The sequence below is a fragment of the Prionailurus viverrinus genome, chromosome B2, assembly GCF_022837055.1.
Source record: "Prionailurus viverrinus isolate Anna chromosome B2, UM_Priviv_1.0, whole genome shotgun sequence".
In the NCBI taxonomy this organism is placed as follows: Eukaryota; Metazoa; Chordata; class Mammalia; order Carnivora; family Felidae; genus Prionailurus; species Prionailurus viverrinus.
In genome coordinates, this window is record NC_062565.1 from 80,283,503 (window position 1) to 80,307,257 (window position 23,755).

The 23,755-nt window shown below is 41.1% G+C and overlaps 2 protein-coding genes across 2 annotated transcripts in view; one reads left to right on the plus strand and one right to left on the minus strand.

Moving 5' to 3' along the window:
- Positions 1-16,947, minus strand: part of UBE2J1 (ubiquitin conjugating enzyme E2 J1) — a 29,371-nt gene extending 12,424 nt beyond the window's left edge. Inside the window, exons 1-5 of the mRNA XM_047858649.1 lie at positions 16,770-16,947; positions 7,838-7,911; positions 6,304-6,435; positions 3,327-3,411; positions 2,683-2,788 (exon numbers count right to left, since the gene is read on the minus strand). Coding sequence (XP_047714605.1) covers positions 2,683-2,788; positions 3,327-3,411; positions 6,304-6,435; positions 7,838-7,911; positions 16,770-16,800 — 428 coding nt within the window. The 5' untranslated portion in view covers positions 16,801-16,947. The remainder of the gene's footprint in view (positions 1-2,682; positions 2,789-3,326; positions 3,412-6,303; positions 6,436-7,837; positions 7,912-16,769) is intronic.
- Positions 16,947-22,049, plus strand: LOC125165598 (circumsporozoite protein-like). The gene is made up of 2 exons (XM_047858650.1): positions 16,947-18,216; positions 21,117-22,049. The coding sequence occupies exon 1, from the start codon at positions 16,979-16,981 to the stop codon at positions 17,429-17,431; it is 453 nt and encodes a 150-aa protein (XP_047714606.1). The 5' UTR covers positions 16,947-16,978; the 3' UTR covers positions 17,432-18,216; positions 21,117-22,049.
- Positions 22,050-23,755: the final 1,706 nt, after the last annotated feature.

A 23,755-nucleotide genomic window follows, 5' to 3' on the forward strand; every position in this document is an offset into this window, starting at 1 on the left:
AACCATTAAAAATAGAATTTACAGATACTTCCAGGGAAAAAATTCACAAATCCTATTCATCTAAATAGCAGTATAGGATTCCACTCATATGTGGAATTTAAAGAAACAAAACAAATGAATACAGGGGAGAAAAAGAGAGGAGCAGCTCAAGAAACAGACTCTTAACTACAGAGAACAAACAGATGGTTACCAGAGGGCGGTGGGTAGGGGGATGGGTGCAATAGGTGGTGGGGATTAAGGAGTGTCCGTGCTGGGATGAGCACTGGGTGTTTGTATGTAAGTGTTGAATCACTGAATCCTACACCTGAAACTAATATTGCACTGTATGTTAACTAGCTGGAATTTAAATAAAAACTTGGAAAAAATAAAAAGAAAAAAATAAATAGCAGTATAACTCGAAAGACAGAGAACTTGTTTAAAATCCAAAGGCTGAAATTTACCACTCACTATATTAAATAGACTCAAGATAAACCTGTTAACTAGACTATTTCCTAAGATTTATTTGTTTTTCTATGTTTTCATTTTCCCCTTTGTAGTCCAGATAAAGCCAAAAGTGCCCTGAAGTTCATAAGAGTACTAAGGATTTGTAGGACTGGAAGTAAATATGTATAACACACAGGAGTATGTATTACACTGCTGAACTTAAAAAAAAAAAAAATTGTTTTATTGTATTTACAGTTCAACATACTAAAAGCCTTAGGTCTTGAAAGAACATGTTATTGAAGTTATTAAATAACTTCACATGAACAAAATATATGTAAAAGTAGTATGACTTCAGTACTTGTTGATGAATGTTTGTTTCACCAGAAGGACTGCTGTCCATATCGTTTTGAGAGTCAGTTGTATCCAAATTATTTGCCTTAAAATGTGTCCACTTTTAACTGAGAAGTCAGATGAAACTTAAAGGGGAATGTTTATTTTTAATATTAGTTTATCCACAAGGACAATATGCTACTATGGATGAATACAAAATCATGCTTTTAAAAATCCTCTAAGAAGCTAGAATCTTATACAGAGAAGTCTAGAACAAAAAACCAAAGTTCTTTTTTTTTCCTCCTTATACATGAACTGAAGTATCAAGACAGAAAGCCAACAAAGAAAAAAAAGAAAGCTGTATGTTCAAAGTACATATTATAATTTGCGATTAATAGCTAAAGTAAGGTATATCCCCAGAACCAGGCAACAAGGTTTACAAAGAAAAGTTGGGGCACTTGTATCGCTCAGTCAGTTAAGCAAGAGATTCTTCGTTTCGGCTCAGGTCATGATTTTACAGTTTGTGAGACCAGGCCCCACGTCAGGCTCTGCACTCACAGCACTGAGCCTGCTTGGGATTATCTCTTCCTCTCTCTCTCTCTGCCCCTCCCCTGCTTGCACACACACATATGTGCACTCTTTCTCTCAAAATAAATAAATAAACATTAAGAAAGAAAGAAAGGAAGGAAGGAAGGAAGGAAGGAAGGAAGGAAGGAAGGAAGGAAGCAAAGCTGTTGATGAAAACCAAAGAGTCTATCAAATCTTTCAGACATTAAAATTTTTGACTTAACAAACATCTATAGAGGACGTATTCTGGACTGTTCTAGACTGTGATATACTAAAATTTAACTAACATAAAATGCCCGAGAGGTAGTAAACAGCAGCGTCCAGGGCAGGAAAATGATCAAGATCAAGAATTACAGAATGTGAGTACTTTTAAATACTCTTCACCTCAGTGCAATTTTGGAATCTTTTAACATTTGTTGAGGGATGGGTATACTATTCTAGCACTGGAAATCCTCATGATAGGATTTCTTATAAGGTCCCTTCTGTATGCACACTGATTAAAAAAATAAACTGGATTAGAAGTTGTTCTTAAAAAAAATTAATCAGGGGCACCTGGGTGGCTGAGACGTTAAGCATCCGACTTCAGCTCAGGTCAAGACTTCATGGCTTGAGAGTTTAAGCCCCATGTCGGGCTCTGTGCTGACAGCTCAGAGCCTGTGGCCTGTTTTGGATTCTGTGTCTCCCTCTCTCTCTGCCCTCCCCTGCTTACGCTCTGTCTCTCTCTCTCTCTCTCTCTCTCTCTCTCTCTCTCTCAAAAAATAAATAAACATCAAAAAAAAATTAGTCTTTGCACTACTCAAAGGAGAGGCTACTTTGAATCTGATGACTAATCTGGGTTATACAGACAGAATGCCTCTGAAAAAAATGAGAAGGCAATACACCAGAAAACTACAACCTGATAAAGAAAACCTCCTTTACTTTATTTTGGATCACTTACTGAGCACTTGCTTTGAGCCAGATACTGTAGATGCAAAGATCGATAAAATGGATTCCCTCCCTACCCTCAAAGAGTTTTTAATCTTATTATGAAAAGCTATATATAAATATTTGAATTGTTTTTTTCCATCTGTAATACTGCCCAAAGGGACACAAATAACCAGAACTGTTTTCTTGGAGAAGATATTTCCCACTGTAGGTTGATATAATCAACTACTCTCGAAAACTGGACAGCATGAAATAATTTTTAGACTCTGGTCATCCCTGAGTAATAAATTGTTACAAATGAATTTCTAAAATAGCAAAACTAAGACTAGATCTTGTAACCAAGGTAACTCACAAAGTAAGAGACAAACCCTATCTGCCTACTGCCATTACCCAGAAAAGTTATTTCAATCCTAACAAAGAGTGAAATGCAAAACTTACTTTTTGGCAAGCGCTCTTCTTTCCTCTGGTGTGTAATCTAGAGAACCTATGGCTCCCTCTCCTTTTGTTGGCATAAACCCGATGATGGCTAATAATGCTGTTCTTACTGAAATAAAGAGTAAACATCAATCTAAGTTGTTTTGTAAAAGGAACTGGGTTTACTCTAGAAAGAGAAAAAAGACACATAGGCTTTCACTGAAGAGGTGCAGGTAGAGTGGCTGTATTAAAATGGGGCACCTGGTTAACTCAGTTGGTAAAGCATCTTCACTCTTGATTTCAGCTCAGGTCACGATCTCATGGCTCCTGAGATCAAGCCCTGCATCAGGCTCCATGCTGACAGCAGGGAGCCTGCTTGGGTTCTCCCTCTCCCTCTCTCTCTGTCCCTCCCCTGCTCACAATCTCTCTCACGCACGCACTCTCTCTCTCTCAATAAATAAATAAATAAAAACAGAAACTTAAAAAAATAAATAAAATAAAATGATGGCAAAAACCAAGAGAGGGAAAGAATTTTTATTATTTATTAAATATCATCAAATTATTTATCCAAAACGGCTTCAATCTCAAAAGGGTGTTACACTTTATAATTATGAATTGATCAGAGTTACAGAATAGAAGATTTATATTCACTTTAAATTAATACTCACTACTCCACGAAGGCTGCCAAGTTTCAGGATGATGTCCTGAGATGCTCAAACAGATTTTCTTGCCTACTTCAAATCGTCCATTAGCCTTAGGAATAAATAAGGCATTTAAAAAACTATACATGTGTTTAATATTGTATACTTTATAAGTATAAATATATTTTACAAGTAAATAATTTTTTTAAAAATTCTTAACATAATCTCCAAGGGGACACAGATTTTTGTCCTCTTACAGATACTCCACAAATATTGGTTGAAGTCGGAAAGAACAATAAAAGCTGTTTTTAGAAGTTGTAGCACCTAGGGGCACCTGGGTGGCTCAGTCAGTTGAGCATCCGACTCTTGATTTCAGCTCAGATCATGATCTTATGGTTTGTGGGATCAAGCCCCGCATTCCACTTTGTGATGAGAACACGGAGCCTGCTTGATATTCTCTCTCCCTCTCTCTGCCCCTCCCTCACTTGCACACACCCACGCATGCTTTCTCTCAAAATAAACAAACTTAAAAAAAAAAAAAGGGTTGTAGCACCATTTTGAAACTGAGTTGCATAACTGAAATCTACATACATAATTGATGTATAAAGATGTCCTGATGTCCTACTCTGAGCCCAGTACCGCACAAGGCCCTGTGAAGGATCTAAAAGAGAAGATATACAGAGGCTAGAATAAAACCTAAGAACTTGGTGTTACCTAATTAGATATTGGTGCAGAAGGCTCTGACACTGAAGTGATTTCCATAAGGATGATACAATTTCATAAGACAGGAACACAAAAGAGTCAGATCAGAGATAATGATTTCAGTTTTGGACATGGATCTGTTGTCTTGGTAGAAGAGCTATGGATGACGTATAGCAGATAGGCAGAAATAGAGACATTCTGATGTCAGACAAGAAACATTTTTGGTATCTGCCTTAACAGAGATGACTGATGAAACCATTTTATAGAAATAAGAGAAAACAGCTGAAGTCTGAACTTGTAGAATATCCATATTTAAGGGAAGGATAAGGAAGAAGAAGCATGAAGTTAGAATATAAGCTCTACATGGCCAGAGAATTTAACTTATTCTCTGCCACACCTACAGGGTACATGACATATGTTTAACAAATACTTGTTGAATGAAGATTGGAGAAGACTTTTCAAAAGAGAGGAAGTGAACCAGAAAGAGTAAATACTGACAATCAGGAGGGCAGGGCTGATTCTCAGCCAGTGTGTTAACCATGACCATAATTTGGGTAACTACTGGAATTATTTCTATACTTCCGGTGAAAGCTGCTGCCCCAACTATTCCTCCTCACCAGTTTCTCCATGCACCAGCCCCACTCCTGGACCACTTGGCTCGCCACATGATCTAGCAACTAAAAAGGGACTCCTAACACAGTAGGGCACCCCCCAGGACTATCCCCAGCATTAACAATTCTCAACATCACCTAATGTGTGTTAAGCAGCAAATTTTATATGCTAGGAACTTTATATTGTGATTATATTTACCATACACAAGCCTTGACAGATGAGAAAAGTGAATTTCAATGAGATTATATAACCTGCCTCTGGTGTAATGGCAAGAGCAGTGGTCAGAATCCAGGTCTACTGGCTCTGAAACTAATGCTCTTTCCACTACACCAAATATAGGTAAAAGCAGCATTAGTTTGGTATTTATTAATGAATACCTTGTGTTTCACCATTTGCCACTCCATGTGTGTCAGATATTTAACTTAGATGGACTGGGATGAAGACCGAAAAGGGGCAGCAGGATTTTTGAAACTAGTCCCCGAAATTGGTGTAGTAAGCATGTAGAACCAGACTGAAACAGACTAAACTTGAGTAAGGATGTCTTGAACTTATCCAAGAGAAAATACAACAGTTTAAAGAGGTAGGAGAGACACAGAAAGGTTTTCATTTTTTTCAATGTTTGTTTATTTTTCGAGGGAGAGAGAAACAGAGTGCAAGTGGGGAAGGGGTAGAGAGAGAGGAAGACACAGAATCTGAAGCAGGCTCCAGGCTCCCAGCTGTCAGCACAAAGCCTGACACAGGACTTAAACCTGCATACAGTGAGATCATGACCTGAGCTGAAGTCAGATGCTGAACCAACTGATGCACCCATGCACCCCAACAGAGAAAGGTTTTTGTGTTTTGTTTTGCTTTTTTCAAGGTTAGGGGATACTTAGACATACTTGCAAATTAAAGAAACGAGGGAAAGAATGCTTAACAAATAAGAGAAATTTACTCTGAAGGAACAACATCCCAGGATAAATAAGAGAATACTGGATCAACAGCTTTCTTTCACATGGAGGTAAAATATGTGACGACAGAAATTCTAAGATCTAAACAGAGATAACAGAGGGGTGCCTGGGTGGCTCAGTCAGTTAAGCATTCAACTCTTGATCTCAGTTCAGGTCATAATCTCATGGTTTGTGGGATCGAGCCCCAAGTAGGGTTCTGCACTGACAGCTCAGAGCCTGCTTGGGATACTCTCTCCCTCTCTCTCTGCCCTTCCCTCACTTGCACATGCCCACACACACTTTCTCTCTCTCAAAATAAGTAAATTTTAAAAAATAGTAATAATGTAACTAACATTTATTGAGGACTCTGTGACAGCTCTTACTTTAAGAGCTGTATAGGAAAATGAGGAAAGGAGTGTAACAAAGTTGAGAAGTTGAAGGAAATGATGCGATTAAGAGATATAATAACATTACCCTCTACTGAGTACTTACCAAGTGCCAGACACTGCCTAGCACTTTGCATACATTAATTCATTGAATCCTATCACCTACACTATGGCCACTATGCATTCATTAGCATCAATAATTCCTAGGAATTATTTTTGGGGGAAAATAATTGTACTATCAAGGCGTGGTCCCCAAAGACAAAATTATAATAATGTCCCACTTTATTTCTTAGCGAAAATGAGTATGCTAACCACACTCTGTAGTCGTCATGAAGAGTTAAACCACAAGTATTCCAAAAAGCCAAGAATTCTTACCGTTAAAAGAATAATGCTTGGTGGTTTCATGGGATACTCGGGGGGCAGTACTATTCGTCCATGATAAACTCCTCCATCAAAATCAGAATCTGGGGGCCCTCTAACTGTGAAGTGCCATTCAAAAAGGTTATCCTGAACAAAAAAAATAACCAGCAAGAAATTAGTAACATTAAAAGGTCTGATCATCTTTATAAAGGAGTATCAGAAATATTCCTCGATGAGAAAAATCAAATGTTTCACATTACTAAAATAGTTAATGCACAAAATGTCTCAAGTATAAAAGTTATAAATAAAAGTTATTAATCTAGTTTCCATGTCCCACAAAAGCTAAAATTTAAACAAATGCATTTTTAAAAGCTGAGCACTGTTATATATTCATAAATTAGATTCCAGATTTACTTAAGCTGGAAATTAATCCTTGAATACTAATTAGTGATAATTAGTATATAATCAAATAATTACTGTAAAATTACTGTTACTATCTTAACAAACTTTAAAAAATTATCCCTCATGGATGCTTAAGAGCTTATTTATTTATAAGTAGTCAGTAATATTAATAAATACGCTATCAATATTATCTTAGAGTTCCCAAGTACTTTACAGTTTACAGTGTGCAAAATTACATTTTATTCTCACTAATGTCATGGAAACCAGACTGAGCACATTTAAATACAGATGGGAAGACTAAAAAGAGATAGAGATGTTTGTGCAAAAAGCCTAGACTAACTGCAGAGGCCCCTCAAGGAGCCAGATCTTTCAAAGTATAAAGAGTTTAGGGTTCTTTCCATTCCCCCTCCCTCCCTCATACTCAAAACATAAAACCAATTTAGCATCTGAGACCATTTTACAGAAACCGGAAATTTGCTTCTAAAATGTCAGATTCTGAATGGCTAATGAAATAAATACTTAGAAAATATAGGGAGTAAAATATGTCAATAAACCACATCAAACACATCTGTAATGACTCAAAGCAATGAAAAAACAATTTTAAGTAATTAGTTTAAAATATTAAAGTATTAGGGCGCCTGGGTGGCTCAGCTGGTTAAGCATCTGACTTTGGCTTAGGTCATGATTTCACAGTTCATGAGTTCAAGCCCCACATCAGGCTTTCTACTGTCAGTGCAGAGCCGGCTTCCTATCTTCTGTCTCCCTTTCTCTCTGCCCTCCCCCACCTCGCACATTCTCTCTCTCTCTCAAACATAAACATTTAAAAAAATAATACCATGTTTTAAAAAATAAATAAATAAAAATAAAATATTAAAGCATTAAAACCCACATGTAAGAGGAGTGCCTGGGTAGCTCAGTCGGTTAAGTGTCCAACTTCAGCTCAGGTCATGATCTCATGGTCCATGAGTTCGAGCCCCATGTTGGGCTCTGTGCTAACAGCTCAGAGCCTGGAGCCTGCTTTGGATTCTGTGCCCGCCCCCCTCTCTGCCCCTCCCCCCACTCGTGCTCTGTCTCTCAAAAATAATTAAATGTTAAAAAAATTTTTTTTTTTAATCCACATGTTAAGACATGGGAGATAGAAACTTACCTCTAATGGCTGTGCATGGTAATGATCTGTTGGATCTTTCAATTCTGCTGCTTCTTTCATTAAACGTTTAACAGCTAAAATAAAATTCATAAGATAGAGACATTTAAAATACACTTTTCCAAGAGATTAGCACAAATTCACAAACTAATGAAAAAGTTCCTATTTCAATAAAAACTGTACAGAGGACTAGTTCAACTGGGTATATGGTTAAAGTTTAATTATGGGATAATGGTAATAATCAGAGAGGGGAAGGACATGGCATTAGAAGAGTTATATATTAAATTAAATACTTAGGGCAGTCTCATAAAGACACTATTTTTATTTAATACACATTTTCATAAACACTAACTCACGTAATCCTTAAAACAATGGAAGACTTGGTGGCTCAGTCAGTTAAGCATCTGACTCTTGATTTTGGCTCAGGTCATGATGTCATAGTTGATGGGATAGAGCCCCACACGGGGCTCCTTGCTGACAGCGTGGAATCTACTTGGGATCCTCTCTCTCTCCCTCTCTCTGCCCTTCCCCCTGCTTGCGTGCACCACCTCTCTCTCTCTCAAAATGAATAAATAAACTTTTTACAAAATTCCCATTTTCCAGACTAAGAAACTGAAACATGGAGAGATTACATAACTTGTCCAAGTCCAGACAGCTAGTCAATGACAGCTGGAATTCTAACACAGGCATTCCAACTCTATTTTGTTAAAATATCTGTATTAACAAAAATGTGCCCTCTGGAATTCATGCTTATGAACGGTAGACCCTGTATCTTCCTATACAGGGAGGATATCCTCTACCTCTTGGGAATTTTCACCCACTATTCTGCATTAATTTAAATGGGACTGTCCCCAGGAGTCACTAAATCTCCACAGCTCTAATTGATTTTTTTTTTTTAAGGTATGCTCCAATGTTCCACGCCCAATGCCAGACCCTGATGGAGATCAACAGTCACATGCTCTACCAACTGAGCCAGCCAGGTGCCCCTTGAATTCCTTTCTGAGAAGACTCTTCAGCTTAATTAAAACCTCCAATCAACTCACCCCATAAATTTCTGTAACCACCTATATCTATATTCACGTCCTTCTTTTTCCATACCTTTGGCTCTTAGGAATTCCTCATTTATACTCCCCTAATAAAATATAATTCTAGCTGACCCAACCCAACCATCTTCTTATTTGGTATCTATACCCAAACAGCTGAGCATTACTGAAGGGGAGGGTAAAAAAAGTCACAGAGGCAGGCACACTGACGTCATTACAGAGTTATTATCGACAACTTCCACCAGGACACAATGCCACCCAACGTTCTGGAATTTCTCTGGTAAGCCAAGCAGCCCACTCCAGCCAGCACCCCAAGACTATTTCACACCTGTTTACTCCTCATCTCACTCCTCTTTCACCTCTTACAGTTAATGACACAGCCTTTTACTTCCACGATAAATGACTGTCAGCAGCCTATCACAACCTACAAATCCTATCTGTACCTGTACCCTCCTTCCTTCCCTACTGGTTCTTAAAGGTCAATCCTTTGATCCCAGCCCCTCAAACCTCAAGCTGTAGGTGCTTAAAAATGTCAGGATACTGGTATAGGACTGTAAAGCCAGGAAAAAAACAGGTAGCCCATGGCTCCCCAAAATTCTGCTTGAAAACCAACTGATATAGTTCAATGTGCTATAAGAGAAGTATGTACCAGGTGGGCACCTAACCTGACAGCAGACAGAAGAGAAAAGGAGTCAGGCAGGCACTGACATCTGAAAGAAAGACAGTGGGAATTATGCATGGGTATGAATAGGCAGAGGAAACAATAAAAGTAAAATGCATAGAGGTATAGGTATGGAATGAGAGGTTAACTGAGCACACCTCCCACACACATACAACCAAACAGTTCAGTATGTATCAGGACTTCTGCATAAAATTTCCTTTTAATCAAGGGTTCCTAAGTGGGGGAAAGAGTTCATAACTCACTATCCTATCCCATAATTATTCGTTCTTTTCTATCTCCTACATCAAACTAGGTCCTTGTAGTCACAGACTTTGTTCACTTGATCAAAGTATTTGAACATCAAATAGTTACTGAGTTCATCATATTAGATGTTACAGCTGCAACCAACATACAGTTTTGGTTATCAAGGAGCTTGTAGTCTTGGGGCAGGTGGTGGAGGTAGGGGGCAGGGAGTCAAAGAATGGAAAAAAGTCTAATGTCTAGAACATGGGGGGAAATGTATCTTAATGTTCACATACATGTTTCTAATCTAGTATTTGTCATGGTCCTCAGCTTGCAATGCTGCTCCCACTCCCACTCCCCAACTAGACAGGCCTTAAGAAACTTCCTTAGGAATGTCTTCCAGACAACTTCCCTTGTACACCCCGAAGAATGACTAGAGATGCCCATCTGATAGATAAAAATCTCTGAGGAGTCCTGGGAGGGGAATAGAGACCAGAAATACTCTCCAAGTTAGTTATTCTAATGGTCAGTCCCATCTGGAAGCCACTACTGTAGAAACTAGGTTGAGACTCCTTGCTCTAAGCCCTAACACTCTGTATTTTATCTTTTATAAAGTTTATAAAATCTCACTTGTAATTAGTTAACACCTGTCTGCTGTGAAACAATTTACTTCACTGCAGGCTCCTCAGGGCTTAGCACATAGTAAACACTCAAATATTAGTTTAATTGAATTTTACTATCATCCTCCCAAAAAATCTTTCCAAGCATCTGGTTAAAAGCAATGGTTTTCAAACTTATTTGACAATAAAATCCTTTGTTCAAAAAAAAGCTTAATGAGAACCTCAATATGTACAACAGGTAACAGAGCTGTTTTGGTTGGGGATGGAGGGGCCTTCAGGCTGTTTACGCCCTTCAACCTAGTCTATCGAAGGAGCCCATGGAACAAGGATTGAAAAACCTTGGTTTAAAGCCACAGGAAAATATCATTCTTTCAAATTAATATTATTAGATAGAAATAAAATCATGGAAGCTGCTATGAAGTTAATTCATTTGGCTGCTGTCGGCAATCAAAGATGCCATGGAGATTGTTTTTTTCTTCATTTCTCATCAGCTGGCTGAATGATTAAGCTGAAGAAATCTATTTTATGTTATTGCAAACTCTTTCCACATTTTCTCCACCTCTCCCCCACTCAGCTCAATTCAACAAGAAAGAAAAAAAATAAACACCCAGTAGTACTTGGATATTATGAGAGATGTTAAGAAAGGATCAGAATTAAGAACAACTGATAACAACTGAATAAAGGAACAATCATGTGTTCAACAACTAAACATACTGATTTTCATAGTTCAAAGACTACACAGGCACATACCATGTGAGAGCTAAAGCCATGTAGCCAAATAGAAGGTAATATTAGTCTAGTGTTCTCATAATCTTTTTTTCCCTGAAATTACATTACATATATTATAAATGTCTTAGTGCAAAAGAATGTGGACTCTGAATTAGAGCTGCATTAAACCTCTGGCTCCTATATTCTGTAGCTCTAAATCCTTAAATAAATCACTTAATCTTATTCTGCCTCAATGTTCATATCTGTCAAATGGGAGTCAATAATATCTTCACGTAATTCTCTTTTCCTTCCTCTCCCCCACCTCTTCCCCAGGTCACAAGTTATTGTCAGAAATAGACTGGGATATAAGACCCTCTCAAAATTCTCCCTGGTTCAAAACCAGACAATGAGGGGACACCTGGGTGGCTAGGTAGGTTAAGCGTCTGACTTCGGCTCAGGTCATGATCTCGCAGTTCATGAGTTTGAGCTCTGCATGGGCTCTGTGCTGACACCTCAGAGCATGGAGCCTGCTTCGGATTGTGTCTCCGTCTCTCTCTGCCCCTCCCCTGCTTGAGCTCTGTCTCTCTCTCTCTCTCTCTCTCTCTCTCTCAAAAATAAATATTGAAAAAAATTTTTTAAAAACAACAGACAATGAGCATATATAGTTGGCCTCATGGCATGGCTCCCTGGTTCCCAAGGAGAACTATCACTACAGGATAGTCAAGTTTCAAACTACTGCCTGGCAGCTAGGTCTAGAACATGGTCTGCCACTCCTGATACTCCATCTCTTGTTATCACATACAGAGAAAACTTTTTCCGATCATCTCCTCTCTTATCTCTTTGCAAGATTATTCAAGGAATTCTACCATGGTGAGACACAATATGCCAGGGAAGGAAAGGAGATGGGGAATACCTGCATGCCTGCTCTTGTTCTTTTCTACAGAGACCACAGGATCACTCTGGATCCAAACTCTAGGCTCTATGGGCCTAGGCATTAGCAATAGCAACCTTCAAATACCCAGGCTCTACCTCTCTAGGCTTAACATTGGGCTTTGAAGACAAAGCCCCAGCTAAAGGGATCTTTCACAGGTCACTGTCTCTCAAGCATCTATTTCTCTTAGAAAGAAAATATCTTGGGCTCCTGGGTAGCTCAGCTGGTTAAGGATCAGACTTTGGTTCAGGTCATGATCTCACGTTTGTGGGTTCAAGCCCTGTGTGTCACGCTCTGTGCTAACAGCTCAGAGCCTGGAGCCTGCTTTGGGTTCTGTGTCTCCCTTTCTGTCTGCCCCTCCCGGGCTCGCACTCTCTCTCTCTCAAAAATAAATAAACATTAAAAAAAAATTCTTTTAAAAAGAAAGAAAGCAAATATCTTAATATAATCAATCTCCAAAGCATGGGTAAAATGCAGAAGGAGGGTATATTGGGGATATGAACCCAATGTCTGCTCCCCAAGTGCCTCTTCCTACTCCCATAATGAAGGCACTTAAGCAAATGTTTAAAGACTAGTGTTTCTGTCCAGAAGGACCCTACAAAGGTATCCATTCAACAAACATTTAAAAAAATGTCCAAGTGATGGAGACCGAATAACCAAGACCTGCTTCTTGCCTTCAAAAAACTCACAGTGAGAAAGATATTAAAACAATTGAAATACAAACACTGACCAAGTATGTACAAACATAGGGACTACCTTATAGTCTACCTAATTGCTTAAGATAGCTGGACAAGGCCGAACCTTAAAGAAGCTTGAAGAATAGGAATTTCCAATGGATTAAAGGGAAGCCATGCCAAGCAGAGCTTCCAATAGGGACCAAGGCATACAGGTGAGAAGAGCTACTCCATCTGGATAGTCACTTGGGCGAAATGGATACATGGCAAAAATGCAGAAGAGGGAAAAAAAAAAAGCAACGGAGCACAGTTGTAGTAGTCTCGACTAAGTTGGTGAGAAAGACAAGGATCAAATCGTGAGCAGCCGTGTAGACCAAACTGAACACTTTACTTTTAATGTTATCCATAGCTATTAGGAAGACATTGAAATTTTTTCAACTTAAGGACTGATCTAATCAGTTTTGTTTTTTGTTTTACTGGAGCTGGTGACAAAAGTGACTGAATAAATATGTGTGTGTGTGTATACTGGCACCCATGCAAGTATGCCTGTGTGTGTGTGTGTGTGTGTGTGTGTGTGTGTGTGGGTGTGGGTGTGAGTGTGTGGTGTTCGTTCCAGGGTAGGGGGTAGACTAAGGAGTAGACCGAGAGATCAAAGATAATTCCCATGGGTGCCTAGTTGCTGTCAATCCTGGAATAAGGGATGACGGGACTCTGGAGGAGGAGAGTAAACTGATGAGTTTGGTTTTTTATTACCTCATAGAGATTTTTTCAGTGTGGGGGAAATCTGGGTGAAGACTTTGAATCACCAGTAATTCCAGGTATACTACAGCCTAGGAAAAGGGCTGAATTGGACATTAAAGCTTGAGAATAATTAGCATGAAGGTCCAGCCAACACTAAGGGTATATGGATAGAACAGCTCCCAGGTTTCCGGTGCAGACAGTGGGTGCCTTTGCTCCAGTCTCTCACCAATCACCTCCTAAACACGGCCACAGACCCCTTCTGAAGAAAGCTACCACAAGAAGTTCTCTACACATAGGTCACCCTACTTTGTATTCTGAAATCCTACTACCTTGGCCAGAGCAGACCCAAAAAGGGATCAGGGAGCTTGATCCAGAACAACCACTGATGGGCTAAGTCAGAGGCTTAATGAGGTAGCTCCACACAGAACTTTACCCCTAACCACAAGTCCATTCCAGAAAAATCACAAAGAAATAAGTTTTCCCACTTACAAACTGAACATACATACTAGCCACATACTAGCACACTGGCCCTTTACCAGTTATGTGTATTCTCCTAATTGTGCCATGCATATGTCTAATTAGAAAGAGTTATATCTCTTCCATTGTGAAGTGCTTTTAATCACTTTCTTTCACACATGGATTACTCTAAAAATACCACACGACTGAGAATAAAACAAAGGAAGCATTTTCACCATGTTTGCTAGCATTTCTGGTAAGTCCCATATCTCATCTAATTCACCTTCACCATGAACTCCAAATGATCCACAGAGTAACTAATAAAAAAGATTTTAAAAAATGATCTCAGGTAGAACAACACCACCACCTTTGAGGAAATGATACCAAAAAGAGGAAGCAATTTACAACACAGCATGAAGCATGTCCACAAAAGCTCAGCCAGCTGACAGATCAGATACTTTGGAAATGCACAAAATTCCGGAGAATTTTTTTAAGTTTGTTTATTTATTTTGAGAGGGAGAGCACAAGCAGGAAGCGGGGGAGGGGCAGAGAGAGATGGGGAGAGAGGATCCAATGAAGGTTCTGTGCTATCAGTGCAGAGCCGGACGTGGGGTTCAATACCACAAGCCATGAGATCATGACCTGAGACGACATCAAAAGTCAGACACTTAAGGGACTAGCTACCCAGGCGCCCCCAAATTCTGGAGAATTTAAAAGCTTTTCATAACCTCAGGCATGATAACCTATCAAAACTGAGCAATGTGTAGACAGTGCAGGGCCTAGTTGAGATTCCCTCTCTCCCTCTCTCTCTCTACCCCTCCCCCACTTGTGCTTTCTTTCTCAAAATAAATAAACTTAAAAAAAGAAAACTGAGCAATGTGCTGTTAAAAACAATGTCTTTGGATCCACCAGTTTTCCCTTCCAAACTGCATTATTACTCATATTTGCATTATTCTCTGGACACTCCATCAAGTATCTCAGCTGTCCTAAGGAACTTGGTATCCTGTGACCAAGGTACATTTTTTTTAATTTTTAAAAATGTTTTAATGTTTATTTTTGTGAGAGAGAGAGAGTGGGAGCAGGAAGGGGAGGGGCAGAGAGAGAGAGAGACACAGAATCTGAAGCAGGCTCCAGGCTCTGTCAACACAGAGCCCGACGCGGTGCTCGAACCCATTAACGCCGAGATCCAAGATCGTGACCTGCTCCAAAGTCATACACTTAGCCGACTGAACCACCCAGGAGCCCTCAGAGTCACCATACATTTTTACCCATATAGTTTTATTTACATCTACAACAATCTAGGGGCGCCTGGGTGGCTCAGGTGGTTGAGTGTATGACTTCAGCTCAGGTCATGATTTCACCGTCCATGGGTTCGAGCCCACATCAGGCTCTGTGCTGACAGCTCAGATCTGTGCTGGAGCCTGCTTCAGATTCTGGGTCTGCCTCTCTCTCTGCCCCTCCCCTGATCACGCTCTGTCTCTCTCTCTCTCTCTCTCTCTCAAAAATAAACATAAAAAATAATCTACAACAATCTAAACAATTTAAGCATTCTACTATCTATCGTTAAAACCAAAGTTTTCTTTCCCTCTTTGTCTTTTATTTTCCCCTTTCCCCTCTAGTGTTCTTAAGAGATGGGGAATGGAGAGCCATTAACCAAACTGAAATTGAATTGTATAAATGCATCTCTTGGAAAGCCCATAGCCTTCACTAGATTTTTAAAGGAGTCTATGGGCCCATACATGGTATGACCCATTCTACACACTTGGTCACCTAAGAACATTTCTCAGCCTGAAAGCACTCAAGCTAACAAAGCTCTGCTTAATCAATAACCTCAAGCTTTTCCGGAGTTTCTACATATTAAGTATTTTTTAAAAATCAAAGACTCACATGTCCGCTCTTTCCATAAAGATGCTAATCTTACTGATTCCTAATGAAAAGATGCTTTCTTGTAATGAAAAAATAAGCAGCAGCAATATTTGGCCAAACCACCACTAATATTCTAGGAATATCATTTAGAGGTGAACTGTGGTGTTTGTCCCTCCTGACAAATTTATCAAGGTACACATAGAATAAATACCATTTACAGAAACTAGTGGTTCATTTCCAGCCTGCCTTAATATGAGAGAGCTGCTTGATTTTCGTGCATCTTCATAATGCACCAGAAAAGAACTTGAGGCTAGGACTGTTTGGGCTGTTTTGTAAATGAAGCAGGGGCACTAAGTACAGAAAAATAAGTCTTTATGACCGAATATAGATATATATCATGTTAGTCGGCATGGCAAAAATCATGGTTAAGCACTAAAGGGCTTGGCTCATCTAACTAGTTTTCTTAGCGCTTTGGTTAGTTGGTTTAATACAGAGTATTTCCTCTAGGTCTTTAATTCTATTTGCCCCCAAATGCTGCAAAGGCGATATTTAAACAACCAAATCCTCACGTGTAAGTGAGTGAAACAGCTAATCTAAGTCCGGTGGCAGCGACGAAAGGATAACGACGGTCGGTTCAGGGTGCAGGTACGGACGGCACGGCGCTGTTAACTATTACCCACGGACATCATCTTTACATCTGTTCTTAGATATGAGTTTATGACCCAGCACTACGCAACCAACAAGAGGAAAGGGAAAGTCCAGGTGCTGCGGGGAACTGGCCAGTCCCCGGACTCGCAGCCGGTGCCCGCCCGGCCGCCCTGCGGCCTGCACCATCCCGGCAGGCGGCGGTCTCGCGTAGAGCGCGAAACCCGGGGCGGAGCCGCGAGTGGCGGCGGACGCGAGGGAACCGCAGCGCCCGACCCGGGGTCCGGGGTCACTCCGCCCTCCCCGGCCCACCGCCGGCGCCGCCCACCGCTTCCAGCCCTGCTCACCCGGGCTCTTCAGGTTGTAGCGGGTCTCCATGGCGGATCGCTGGCCAGGCTCCGGCCTCCCGGCCAGCCGCCTCCACCTTTCCGCGCCGCCGCCGGTGTGAAAGCGCGGCTCAGGCCGATTGGGCCAGGCCGAGGGAGCCTCCGCAGACGCCGCCCAGCCCCGGCCCGGACTGCAGGCAGGAGGGTGAAGGCGGGGCGCGGGCTTCGCGATGGCACCGCCTCCCCCGCGGCTCCCCCGCCTCCCTGAGGGCGGGGCAGGCGCCGGCGCCGGCCGGGGAGTCGCAGTACCGGGCGCCCGGGCTGGAGGTAAGCTTTCCCGTCTGGCCGCGGGCCCAACCCCGCCGCGGCCGCCCGGCCTGCGTCACCCGCCCTCGCCCGGGTTTTGTGAAGTTGCCCTGACGTGGCGGTCGCTTCGTGGCGGTCGGTCGGCCGGCTCCGGCGTCCGTCACTGCGTAGTCGCCGCTGGCCCCGCGGAAAGCGCTCCGGGGTCTGCAAAAGCGTACGGCGCCCTCGTCTGCCCCTCGCCCAGGCCCAGCGGAAGCCGACCTTTTGCCGGGCCTGTCCGGGGTTCCCCGGCGCTCGCGGGTATTACGGAAGAACCGCGCGGCCGGAAGCGGCCCAGCCCTACTCGCCGCCAGTGGGCTCCTGGAGCCCGGGCCTGAGAGTCCAGAGGGGCCCGGGCTCCGGCTGCCCGCGCGCTGCACAGCCTTGTCTGTGATCCAGTATAGCTGATGGGAGTGGGAACAGTTACGTGCAGAAGGGAAAAATCCAGTGATAAGGGAACGGAGTAGGGTTTTTAGAACAGTTTTTTTTTTAAGATAATGTCATCAGGTGCAAGACACTTGTAAGCATTTATTTATAGTTATAAATAATTGTGACTTGCCAAATAAAACTAAGGGAATTACGTTGAATTTGCGGGAAAGCATACAAATACATACGTAAGGTTGAACCTCAGAGGACACAGTTCATGCTTCATTATGGAAAAAATGGGATTAAGAGAAAGAGGGCTTGGGTTCTTGAAGGCCTAAAGGAGGGGTGAGAATTTAGGAAAGAGGGAGGGATTGGCAGACTACGGAGGATGAAGAGGGAAGGAAGGAATTCTAGGTGAGATGAAGAAGGGTTAATCCGGCTGGCCAAGTTACATTTTGTTACATAAAGAATTGTACCAGCAACCTTTTGTAAAGAGTGAAATTGGGAGGGAAGGGAAGAAATGGAGGATATCTAAAATAAAATTAGATGATATCTTTCAAGCCTTTCCATGTTGTTGTTTTCTGAAAAGTAAAGGGATAATCAGATTGGCTGAGATGCGCAAACCAAACCAAACCCCAATGTGCTGCTTCGTTCATTTTTTCATTCTTTGTTATTAAATCTTCAGGTTGTCTAACATTTGACAGTTTTGGAAAAGCCTGTGGCAATAGGCCTCACAATGAAGAGGCTTGTGAAACAGGTATTATCATTCCTATCTGATAGCTAAGGAAACAGAGTTCTGAAAGCATTAGGAGCCTTTCAGTTATTCAGCCTGCAAGTCAGTCAAATTCTGAATGCTGTAGTCTCTGGGGGCTCTCCTCCTTTATTTCCTCTGCACCGAGAGTGGGACATTTTTCTTTTTTTTAGAAGATACTACCACCTAGTCTGCTCCTTAGTGCTGAAAGGGTTCAAGACAGGCCCCCCCCCCCCCCAGAATGTGCCACTTGACATATGGATTATCTTGAGTTGAAGGCGCTTGAGACCCTGCAAGCTGAAGAGAAACTTTTGTCCGTCTCTTAACCACACAGAAAAATCTAAATTGGGGTATTTCCCAGAAAAAGGATTGTTAGCAGAGATAAATTTTATCTGAGTGACCCATCTGTATTGCAGAGCAAACATCTAATAACCAAACATCTGTTCTCCTTATTGCCCTGTGAAGTGCCTTCCTTTCCTCTTAAGTCCCAGACCCGGAGCCCTTCTCCTTAGTTCAGGATGACATACAAACCTCATTTTGCCTGACTCTGGAGTTTCCATGTCTGTGTGGATTCCCTGTATGTACGCTGTTAACTTTTATTTTCTCCTGTTTATCTGTCTCGTGTCAATTTGATTCCTAGTCCTGCTAGAAGGACCTTGAAGGGAACAGGAGTTCTTGCTCCCTGAAAAGAGACAAAGAATTCTTGCTCCTTAACAGGCTTCTTTCCTCCACCAGACTGGCTCCATAGGAATTATAATCTCTCCTTTCTTGGTTAAAAACAAAAAAATTTATTCTGACAATGTAGTTCATGGGCACATGTTAAAGTTTATTAAACTTGTTGCAAGAGCAAAGACCTCTAGCAAGCCAATTGAAAGATTTCTCTCAGCAGAAACGTTTATAGAGAAAAGTTTATTTATTTACAACCACTATCGTTGCCCTATATAGTTCCTCTTTTCTAAAGAAGTCCTGTGAAGTGGAGGTCTACCACTCATCTTCATTTGCATCCTAGGAGCAAGGCCAGGACTATTCTGAGCATCTACTGTGTATTGGGCCCAGTACTGGGCACCTGATATACATCAATTCATTTATTCTTCACAACAATACTGACAGCAGCATAGGTTATTTATACCCATTTTACTGATGAAGGCAGTTGAGGTCTCAGAAAAATGAGCAATTTTTAAAAAATTTATTTTTGAGACAGCGGGCACAAGCAGGAGAGGGGCAGAGAGAGAGGGAGACACAGAATCTGAAGCAGGTTCCAGGCTCTGAGCTGTCAGCCCAGAGCCCAACATGGGGCTTGAACTCATGGACCATGAGATCATGACCTGAGCCGAAGTCCGACACATAACCAACCGACTGAGCCACCCAGGCACCATGAGCAATTTCTTTTTTTTTTAAGTAATCTCTATATCCAACCGGGAGCTTGAACTCACAACCCCAAGATCAGGAGTCACATGCTGTACTGACTGAGCCAGCCAGGCTCCCCAAAGCAGTTTACTTTAATTCTCAGTTTTTTCCACTACATTACAAGTTCTTATACTTCTAACATGCTATTTTTTTATCATATTAATGAAAACAAATTTTTCTAGAATTTTATTTATTTCTCGATTTGAATACTTTGAAATCTTAAAAGTTTCAGCGTCTTATCCAAGGCTGTTTAGGAAGTGGAAGAACCCTGATTCAAGTCCAGGTCTTTTGGGTCTGAAACCTGGATTGTTTTTGCTACACTAGGAAGGAATCAGGCTATTTTGTGTCATGCAAGGTCTTTTTTCCCACCATTTGAAAATGGAAATGCGTGGGGCTCCTGGGTGTCTCAGTTGGTTGAGCGGCCAACTCTTGATTTTGGCTCAGGTCGTGATCTCACAGTTCATGGGATCAAGCCCCGTGTCGGACTCCACACTGACAGTGAAGAGCCTGCCTGAGATTCTCCCTTTTCTCCTTTCTCTGCCCCTCCCCTGGTCCCAAATGTGTTCTCCCTCTCTCTCTCCTTCTCAAAATAAACATTTTTTAAAAAATATTTTTCCCATTAATAAGCAAAGAAGTAGTAAATACAGTAGTAAACATTTGTTTGCAACATTATTAAAATCATTTTTACTGTGACTTTCTTTAAAATAACACTTTTTTGGAGACCCAATTTGCTGCCATAGTTTTGAATTATCTGACATCTTCCCCCAAATTATGGTTCTTGATATTAAAAATGAAGAAAAAGAAACCTGCTTAGTACTGTAGTTTTGCTTTGTTTACATGGATTGCATATCTTTTTTTTTTTCATAATAAAAGTGCTTTCATTTTTAAAAATTATTCCTTTAATCTCCACACCCAACATGGGGCTCATACTCACAACCCTGAGACTGAGTCACATACTCTTTCAACCAGCCAGGTGCCCCTCACAATATAGACGCTTTTAAAATTAAAAGCAAAAATTACAGTGCTCATATTGCTTACTCCCTAGTTCTGATGAACTGATGAGTTTAACAAGAGATCATTCGTTTCTAATCTTAGCTGTTAAGGAAACACCTGCCACTAAGATAAAACTAGTTGTTCATGGATGAAAGAACAGGTACTTTGTGATGTGCCAGCAACTGTCTTCTCCCTCCCTCCCTCTTCCTGGGTCCTCTCCGAATTGCTCTTCAGGACAGATGGGTGCTGTCCCTCTGCCACTCTGTCTATGCCTTTTTTCTTATGGCCCCTACCCTGCCGCGCCAGTGTGTCATTCTCTGAACCTTTTTAGGCACTTGCTGACGGAACAAACTTGGTCATCTACAAACTCGCCTGAATAACTTAGAACTCTGCTGTCTACCCTGAGAGCAGTTTCAGTTTCTATTCATTGGGAAATTGCAAAATGGCAAAAAATTAGTGTGAGTCGAATACTTTTAAACAAATTTGTGTTTTCTTCACCACTGCAGCATCCACAATCTTCCAAAAAGTCATAGTTGATAAAGATGTGAAACTTTCTTCAGTCTACAGACAATGCTCAACGCACACACAAATTACAAAACTTCGTAGAGAAATTCTGCAGCCCCAAGGCATTTCAGGAATATTATTACCATCTTTAGAACTAACAACTCAATGCTGCTTCCCATTAAAATCCAGTTTGCAAGCTTTGAATAACAGCCAAGTCATCATCTTCTAAAAAGCAGTCCTGGACTTCCCTACAGTTTATCCTTTTAGCACAAAATAACCACAAGGTGCAGGTATGCCACCACTCCGCCTACCTTCTAGCATCTTGTGAGAGAACAGCCGGGCCAGTCTCACTTCCCTGGGAACTGATGTTAGGTTTAGGTGCAGATGTTCTTAAATGGAAACATATAGCATATATGCCAGAATAGGAAGTAAAATTTTTCCAAGATACCATTCTTCAGAAAAAAGTTGCCTTAAGTTTTTGTCTTTGTCCTTTTTGAACAAAGTACTCTTCAGGAAGACAATATGTCTTGAAAGGGCCTCGAGCAATGGCAGTTTTCTAATAAGGGTTACCTAAAAAATTATGGGGAAAAGGTGAAGACATTCCTGAGGGTACAACCTTGGAGAATAAGCATAGGAGATCATTATTAGTAGGCTTTTTAAAAAGTCACTGAAAAGAGAAACGCAAGAAGTACTTATTTGTGGAGATAGTGAATATAGAGGGGGGAAACATACCTGTCTTGATGTTTAACAAATGGTTTTTGGAGACCCCATAATATCTCCACTGACAGTATCCTATTCAATTTAAAACATGTTCTTTTCGGGTGAACCCTCTTGCATTGTTGGTGGGAATGCAAACTGGTACAGCCACTCTGGAGAACAGCATGGAGGTTCCTCAAAAAGTTAAAAATAAAAATACCCTACGATCCAACAATTGCACTACTAGGTATTTATTCCAAAGGATACAAAAATACAGATTTGAAGGGGCACATGCTCCCTGATGTTTATAGCAGCATTATCAACAATAACCAAACTATGGAAAGAGTGCAAATGTCCATCAATGGATGAATGGATAAAGAAGATGTGGTTTATATATACAATGGAATATTACTAAGCCATCAAAAAGAATGAAATCTTGCCATTTGCAACTACGTAGATGGAACTGGAGGGAATTATGCTAAGCAAAATAAGTCAGTAGAAGAAAGACAAATACCATCTGATTTCGCACATGGAATTTAAGAAACAAAACAGATGAACATATGGGAGGGGGAAGAAAGAAACAAACCTTAAGAGACTCTTAAAGATAGAGGACAAACTGAGGGTTGGTAAAGGGATGTAGGTGGGGGTGGGCTAATGGGTGTTAAGGGGGCAGCTGTTGCGATGTATGTGAGTGATGAATCATTGAATTCTACTCCTGAAACAAATACTGCACTGTATGTTACCTAACTAGAATTTGGGTTGGGGGGGAAATACTTTTTTTTTTTAAACATTCTTTCTTAAACAGCCAAGAGGGAACTGTTAGATGATTCAAAATTCCCCATGATGATGAAAACCCTGCTGTACAAGATGCCTGTGAAGAATTAAATAAAATGATTTGAGTGGGGAAGAAATTTTTTTAATACCATTTTGTTAATTTGTTTTTGTAATACCATTTTATAATTTGTTATTTTAATATGAATAAATATTTAAATATCTAAAGTAACGCATGGTTTGGGAACTTGGGTGGTTCAGTTGGTTGAGCATCTGACTTCGGCTCAGGTCATGATCTCATGGCTTGTGAGTTCAAGTCCCACATTGGGCTGTGTGCTGACATCTTAGAGCCTGGAGCCTACTTGGAATTCTGTGTCTTCCTCTCTCTCTGCCCCTCCCCGCTCGCTCACGCACTCTCTTTCTTTCAAAAATAAATAAAACATTTAAAAAAATTAACAATTTAACTAGACTTTTAAAATTATTTAATTTACATCTATAAAAGTTTACATTCAAGGGGCACTTGAGTGGCTCAGTCGGTTGAGTGCCTGAGTCTGGATTTCTGCTCTGGTCATGATCCTGGGGTCATGGGATCGAGCCCAGCATCTGGTTCCAAACTGAGCATGGAGCCTGCTTAAGATTCTCTCTCTCCCTCTGCCTCTGCCCGCCCCCTGCTTTTGCACGCTCGCTCGCTCTCTCTCGTAAAAAAAAAAAAAAAAAAAAAGTTTACATTCACATTGTTGATTAAATAAATTGGATTTTAAAAGCTACATAACCCAATTGGAAAAAGAAACTAACACTGGAGACGTGTGTGTGTGTGTGTGTGTGTGTGTGGACACATGTTTGTGTGCGTGTGTGTGTGTTAATGGAGGAGTGAAGAAAGTTCCCCTAGTGATTCTAACCCTAGTCTTCCATCATCTCTGCTTCTCATCTCTTTTAACAGCTATAAGGCCAAACAATGTCTCCCAATATATAAGACTTGCCTAGGGGCGCCTGGGTGGCTCAGTCGGTTGAGTGTCCGACTTCGGCTCAGGTCATGATCTCACAGTCTGTGGGTTCGGGCCCCATGTCGGGCTCTGTGCTGACAGCTCAGAGCCTGGAGCCTGTTTCCAATCCTGTGTCTCCCTCTCTCTCTGCCCCTCCCCCAGTCTCACTTTGTCTTACTCTGTCTCTCAAA

Excerpts from the sequence above, each read along its gene's own strand:
- LOC125165598 (XM_047858650.1), top strand. The coding sequence starts at position 16,979 with ATGGCACCGCCTCCCCCGCGGCTCCCCCGCCTCCCTGAGGGCGGGGCA.